General features: G+C 42.8%; 1 protein-coding gene across 11 annotated transcripts in view; it reads left to right on the forward strand.

Moving 5' to 3' along the window:
* ST3GAL1 (ST3 beta-galactoside alpha-2,3-sialyltransferase 1) overlaps window positions 1-5,333 on the forward strand; it is an 83,942-nt gene extending 78,609 nt beyond the window's left edge. For all 11 annotated transcript variants that reach the window (XM_087745114.1, XM_087745197.1, XM_087745246.1 and 8 more), the window contains one exon: window positions 1,823-5,333. In XM_087745114.1, the coding sequence (XP_087601240.1) occupies window positions 1,823-1,996 (174 nt within the window). In that variant the 3' untranslated portion in view covers window positions 1,997-5,333. The remainder of the gene's footprint in view (window positions 1-1,822) is intronic.
* The last annotated feature ends 2,497 nt before the right edge of the window (window positions 5,334-7,830 follow it).

Consider the following 7,830-nt stretch of genomic DNA (forward strand, 5'->3'; position numbering starts at 1 on the left):
CACCAGGAACATGTCCTGGCCACTCACTCAGCCTTTATTTCCCCCCTCTTTATCTTCTCTGTCGTTTGCTTCTTCAAACAGATGCAGAGTCCTTAGTAACATGCACATAGCTCAACTGATAGTGACTGATTTTTTTAACATCAGCAAGTGGTAGGGTTTAAGATGTATTCCAGGGGAATATAATTAAACATAGTGAGATTCCACTTGGCATTAAAAGACATCTAAATATGGATGGTGTCCATGCCCATTTTGTTAGTGGAAGCCCAAATTATATTTTCTCTCACTGTTTAGGCACCTAGAGCCACTGGTGTTACCCTGGACATGCCCTCTGCCTCCAGCTGCTGAGCCAGAAAATTATGAATCCCTTGGCCTTGTGTGGCATCTGCCTGCTTTGAGTAGATGTACTGGGTACCCAGGGACATCTCAAATGGCACTTACGTTTGGGCAACTGCATTGAGGTCTTATCTGTCTAATCAGTGGAGCCAAGAGGCTGATTCAGCAAACCAACCTCCTGGTAAGACATTAGGGGAGCAGGATCGCTCCCTGGTTTCCAGTGGCTGTGCTGCCTGAATCACTGCTGACTGTAATGGATGCTCAGGCACCTCCATTTGGATATCTAAATCTTAAACATAACCTCACCTGAAGAACTTCAATGATCAGCTCTTACATAAGCCAATTTGGGGAGTGCAGATGGGCTATTCTCAAACCCTAGCTCGTGGATTTATACAGTAGGTTATGGTAAATGCCTCTGCTCCAGCACTTACTTGAGGAAGTTCCCAGGCTTGAGTGACGTGAGGTGCTCCTAGGTGACAGGAGACTCAGCTAGTTAGTGTAAGGCCAGGTCAGCTCTACCAAATCCTGCAAACATGGGCTTGTCAGCATGGAAAATAAAAATCACTATGCTGGCAAAATCCCTGGCCTGGACACAGGTCTGCTGACGAAAGAGAGCTTTTGTCACCTAGGCCTGCGTTGCCCAGAGAAGTGATGTAAATACTCCTAATGATGGTGGCAGAAACTGTGCCATAGTCAAGGCAGATAGGATAGGCAGCTTGGGTGGAGGTTTTCTGGTAAGCAGGCAATGAGCAAGGCTCTGACATTACCAAAAATAACTTAACACAAGCTCGTACTTGGGTGGGTCCAGGTGTGGGTGGGTTATGGCACTTGTTTTGTGGGCTATGATGCATTCAAACCCAGCCATATCACCACTCTCAGTTTAAATAAGTCAACTGTGATGTTTGGACTTTTACCACCAGAGGAAACAGGCATAGCCATCGATAAATGGGCCGTTGGGAGAGGAAAGGCCATAGGAGTATACAGACAAAGAACATAATGTCCATCTGCCTCTGAAGTGACAGCAAATGACATATAATTAAGCATATAAGTGGGGGTCAACCTGCGTTATCATTTGGAAGACTAGGAGCAAACCCAAAATTTTTCCATTCTTTGTGGCCTTTAAGCAGCTAAAGACGAGATTCCCATCCCAAGCCACTGACCTCCTGAGGTCAAGCATCATGCTTAGGGGACAAGAATATGTTTTTCATCTTGCTGAACAAGAACTCATGGATAGAAATTTCCTTTTCTCTCTGGGTTCAGGTATGGTGGTGGTCTCAGCATAGCTTAGGATGTAATGTCCCTTGAGTAGGCCTTGGTCTGTTACTCTGTGGTTGCATCATCTCATGCAACAGAATAGCTTGGCACACCACTGAGGTCCTCAGGTGCTGCTGGCTATAGATAAACTGAGAATCAAGAGAGTTTCTTCAACATTTCAGATGAAGACCAATTGCTTTCCAGGCCATAACACTAGTTCTCTCTTACTTCCTAGGTGAATGTGTATGGTTTTGGAGCAGACAGCAAAGGACACTGGCATCATTACTGGGAAAACAACGCTTCAGCTGGGGCTTTCCGGAAGACAGGTGTCCATGATGGGGATTTTGAGTTCAATGTAACTTTGACTCTTGCCTCCATTGAAAAAATAAATTTTTTCAAGGGTAGATGACCCTGGCCACGGGGAGAAGTGGGGGCTGCAATTTCCAACATGCAGCAGAACAAAGCTCAGTGAAGATGATCTGGGCGCCAGCCAGGTTTGAATGTGTGAATCTGCGGTGGATTCAGAGTGTCTCACTGCTGCAATGCTCACCGCAGGGAGCCCGGCCAAGGACCGGCTTCCATGCTGCATGTGATTTCCTATCTACAGACAACTGGGAACTACCAATCAGTTGTGAGAATAAATGAATCTTTGCTTAGGCTCTACAGCTCGATTCTTGAATTACTGATGAAAGATCTTCCTGTTGCAATTAAGGGAAACCTGGGCACAAGAACTGCTGTTTTTGTGTCCGTTCTTTCCTCAAGTAAGGCAGGACATCCTTGAAGAAGAGTGAAAACAACTTCTGGGACTTGAGACCCCGCTAGGGCAGCTGTGAACATCATAGTAAGGATTACCTCAACGAAATGAATTCACTTCTGCTGTTGATCTTCTTTTTGAACTGACTCTTCTGTTTCCTCTATTACTTCTGGTTTCATGCTCTATTAAGCAAAAACGTGATGAAGTTGCCTGGAGTAGTAAATTTTTCAGCCATTGCCTCATTCTGCATTGATAGCATCTAGAAAATACGGATCAAATAATCTCTGATCATATATTATTTAATATTGCTTCCTATACAGCCATAATGAGAGAGAAAACAATACTGAAAACTCCAGCAAAAAAAAAAAAATGGCCTTTTTAGCCACTTGTGTTTGTTTGGTTTGGTTATATATAATTTTTGTTACTTTTTTTTTTTGTGGAAAATACTCTGGAATGCTTATTTTTATTTAATCAGTTTATGGTTGGAAAGTGGACTTCTGTCTTTCAGTCTTTTATATGTGCCTTTTATAATAGTGCAACAGATGTGATTTTTTTTTTTAAAGATGACAAACCCTAACTTAAACTTTTTTATAAAAGGGGGAAAAATTAACCAAAGTCTAGCCTCCATGTGGTATACTTTTGTAGTCAGAAACAATAACAACTCCTATATTGTATTTGAGCAAACACAAAACAAGACTAATTTTTAAAGGTAGCTTTTACCTTTTTTATGGAAAAATATCCAGAAGTTCCAAGGAAACTTTTCCTCTTATTTTTTTACAAATCTCTTTGCAAGGTCTCTATTTGAAATGGAAGAAATATCATGGGTTGGGATATCAGCTAGTAATACAAGAGGAATCTTTTGCCCTGCAGCAGCATCTACAAGGACACAATCTACGCAAGCTGATCCCATAGTGTAAGCCAGACTTCAAAATTATGTGCATCTCTGGAGGAACGAGTGTATTAATGTCAGTACCTCTAGGCAGTGAGAGGAGGGAAGTGACAGTGGAGATTTTATATCCACAGATTTTTGCTGGAATCAACGCATTTAATCCTCAAGGACAGATGAAGTATGAATCCAAGAACACAGTTCAGGTAGTGAAGAATGGGGAACAGTGTTTTTTTTTTCTTCCCGCTATCAGGAAAATAGGATTCATGGATTATTGACCCATTTTCAGCTCTGGTGAAGCCAATGGAGTTCTTGCCACAGACTTCAAGGGACTTTAGGTCAGGCTTGGAAAAAATGGCGTATTTCATTTTTAATGCATTACAATGGGGTTTGTGGCAAATTAGAAATCATTTAAATGGCTCATCTTTCATGCGCCAGTTGTGGCAGCATGTCCAAGCGGATGAGTATTTGAGCTCAGTGAAAGCCTAGCCCTTCGACCAGTTATGTGCTTCAGTCCAAGATTTATCCCCTTGTCTTTCCGTGCCAGTTGTTAACAGCGAGCTCCCCTCCAAGGCAGCAGTTCACAGCACAATGGCACGGTCAGCTGGACTATACGTATTTTGGGCCACAGCACCACTCGCCAACATGGACTGCTTTACCCGCATGAGTATTACTGGACTCACAGTGTATAAAGAGACAAGAATGCCAGACGTCTGTGTGCGGAACTGAGCTCCCTTTGCTGTACACACATGACCCTTCAGTTTAGCAATATGGAAAGGGCAGGATTTTCAAATCCTTGTGCTGAGACCTGTTCATGATCCTCATGTCAAGAAGGCCTTTCCTAGCATGGTGGCCAGCAGAACTCACCTGCATGTCACAGGCACAGCAAATTCAATGGGCTTACTGTCTTCTACGTGTACATACTTTGCAAAAGTATGAAACGTTTCTACCTGAACAATGTTTGTTTGTTTTAAGCATTCCCACTGTTTAAATTGTTGTTAAACAATATGCTCCTGGTGAGATGTCACAGTAATACAAGAAAAGCAACTTTAAGAGGACAAAGACTCCATGGAAGACCCTAATGGTATCTTCACCCTGTGGCTGGATTTTGGAGATGATACTTTTTTCATCATGAGCTTCAAATATTTTTTTTCCTCATGGACAGATGTCAGTAACTCAGAAACACTTCATTGCTGTTTCAGTCATTTTTAGAAAGACTTGGAAGAATTCAATTCCTATTGGTCTTTTTAATCACAGGTGGCAGTTTGAGATCAAAGAAAGTGATAAAAAAATCAGCTGTCTTCTAGTCTGTGTTGTTCTGAAAGTTTCCTTTTGCTGTCCAAATTAAATTTCCAATTTTTCCCTGAATATTCTGCCTCTGACAGCATGTATGAAACATCATGGCTTATACTATCATGGATAGATTTAGTGTCTTCACCATGGAACAAGCTGCAATTCCCATTTAATTTTCTTGCCAACAGCAAGCAGTAACTGTGTACCACTGATGTCCATTTTTCAGAGTGTGAGGAGAGCAGAGAGTGGACATTTCTAGCTGCAGGATGAGGGATAGTCTGTACCATCACATTTCTATTCCAGAGGAACTTTTTCTAGAGTCCTTTTGGCAACTGACTGTTGTGTTAGATCTTTGTCTCATCTCCACAATTTTGCTGCTCTTTCAAATGCCTTCAGAATAAGGAGATACCAACAGATGATGCTGAGGGAAGAATTAATTCCCACTGCCAATGTCAAAGACTGTGTGTTCCTGGGATTCTGGGTTTATTTTATTTAAAAGAACAACAAAGGAAAACATTTAGCAACATGTCAAGGCTTGAAACTCTTGGACTGTTTTTGCCACCACTGCAAAGTCTCTGAAGCACTCCTTCAATGTGTGTTATGTTTTTTACCAAAGCCAAATCTCTTGAGCATTTTTTTTCTCCCATGATGAGATTTTCTTCCTATTTTTCTTTGACTACATGATCGATTATGCTAATATTTTTTTTTCTCTGATGGTGGGGAGTCTCACTCAATCATTCTTTGATGTTTTATTTATTTAATTTTTCAGTATGATATGAATCAAAATAAATTTTTTATTGTAATCAAATCAAAGGTGTTTCTCTCTGTGCACAATTCTTCTTCCCACAATATATCCATTAACTCCTAGAACCTCCTCTGTTGTATAGAAGTGTAATGAAGCCTTATTCCACTTCCCTCCCACCTATCCCTCGGGTGACATCGGCAGAGGAATGAATGCTTCAGGCCGCTGGAAAGCTTGTGGTCGTGGGCATCACACTTCTCAGCTTATGGCAGCTCTAGACCTCTCTCAAGGAAAAAACTTAAACTTTATATGCCTGTGGTCTCCTGACAGATCTATGCTGTATTTAGGTTACATATAAGGGCAATTAAGGTAGACTCAGAAATCAGTGACTTGAGCAGAGATTCAACTCACCTGTTTTCTGGGGCTGAGAGACCTGGCTCTCTCTGTAGAAGAGATGCTGAGAATCCACCCCAGGTCCCTATTTTAAGTGCCTAATTTAGCTGCTATGATCACTCAAGCACTTCAGTCATGGATGGCCTAGGCTGTCCATTAGAAGAACCCCATCTAGGAGATGGGCATCTTTGATCAGGTATCACTTTAGCATGCCACACCACCTCATCTGCATGACCAAGGCATTACATGGGGAGACTCCACCTTAATTATTTCTTGTGGACCTCGTAAGCTGCTTAGTTTCCTTGTGCACCATTTCCATTCATTGTTTAAGGGAGTGAGTAGGGTAGATGGCCTAGCAGCGATGCAAGTTGCCCACTGACATGCAACCAACCTAGTTGCTTAGTGGTAGAAGCTCAAGAAGTCATCACAGGGCAGCTCAGGAAGCTCCTATTCAGATATAGGCAATGGTTGGATGGTCACAGCAAGAGCTGCTTTCCAGTGGGACCTTCAGAGGACCAAGTTCTCAGGAGCTGCTTCACACTTTGCTTTTCAACCCTGGCTCTAGAAATGCTGCATCAGTGAGATATTAACCACTATTAATGGATACAGCCCAGCAAGCATCACACTTGTTGAAAATGAGTGGGAAGTAGAGGCACAGAAGTCTGAGGAGCTATCCCAGTCACTTCAGGTCCCAAAGCCTGGTTTCTGCCCAGAGCTTCTATAACCAGTCTGGTCACAGCGTTGCTCCAAACAGAGAAAGTAGGAGTGTTAACCTGGGATGGCTATAAAACTGGACTGTCCTTCCCAGTGGCTCTCTGTCTTCATACTTGCCACTGTGCAGAGGAGATGCAAAGAATTTGCTCCTCTGTTGTCCTCAGCAAAGCAAAATAACACTGGGGAACAGCTTGCTCTTGAAAACCATTTTGCATTTTGCTTCATGTCCACTCACAAAAAGAGCACTGAGATGCAGCTTCCAGGTTTGAAATGATTTTGTCAGGAAAGTTATTTGCATAAAATTACAATCTGAAGACCCCCTGAGACCAGTAAGGCATGCAGCAGCGACAACAGCAACATGCAGACAGATGGACCGACCACAGGAGTTGGACAAAGGACTTTGCTTATACCATCAAATAAAGAAAGAAAGTACCCACAGGGGAACAATACGGCTTTAGTTCATGGCATGGGTTCCTTTGATGGCTCACATTCAGGATAGCAATTAAACCCAACAACTGAAAAGGCAAGGGAGTCCCTTGCCACCTTTAAAAATCTCTGTTTTCACTTGTCTTTCCTACAGACTTACAGGGAGCAGATCTCATTACGTTTTGTTATCTTCAGGCAATGTGAAATAAAGTGCGGTTCACACAGTGAAAAGTTCTCCAAGGTTAGGTACTTTTACGCAGAGGTAAATCTGTGTTTTCAGTTTAATTTTCTCATATAGGAAATTCACCATGTTGCTTTACTCCTTAGTTTCTAAGGTAACGTTTAGTTGGCAGAATATAAATATATCCATATGGGAATTTGTCTGGACCTGTGACATTAGTACTCCTACTAAGGCAGGACATTTCCCAAAATAGTTACTTTTTCCATATAATCATAGACTTCAGAGTTACACGGCAACTACCAGCTGCCTCCCTGTCCACTCAGGCACTAAATCAGTAAGAAAAGCATCCTGGCCTATGCCACTAACGCTGCATCCTGCAGCATCATGATGTTCCTCCAAGGATGCCCCAACGAAGCTTCCGTCAAGGAGTTACATCAAGGAGCCCCTTATGGCGGTTTTTCCCCATGTGGATTTTTGTGTTCCTCTCCTTGCTTTCCTGGGGCAGGCCCCAAAAAGCTGTCACCATCCAGGGGAGCTGCACATTGCTCCCCCAGCCCCAAACCCAAACCCACAGTCTGGGGCTGGGTGTTTGAACGGACTGGCTGTACTTGAGCTGTGCCTTGAATCATGTCCAGTTTGCAGCGACATCATGTGTTCAGCCTGCGCACATACCTGAGTAGGTTTCATATGGTAGAAAATAATGGAAAGACTGATTTCCACTCCTATTTCTCCTTTGAGTGTTGGAGGATTTTGTATAACACATCCTGACATTCAGGTATCAGAGGGTGGGTATGTGTGAGCAAGTTCCCCGAGATGCTGATGGGGCACTGAGCTTCTGCCTGCAGCACTGGAGT

The sequence above is a fragment of the Nipponia nippon genome, unplaced genomic scaffold (genome assembly GCF_047370975.1).
Source record: "Nipponia nippon isolate SJK-2023a ecotype South Korea unplaced genomic scaffold, ASM4737097v1 scaffold_1, whole genome shotgun sequence".
NCBI lineage: Eukaryota > Metazoa > Chordata > Aves > Pelecaniformes > Threskiornithidae > Nipponia > Nipponia nippon.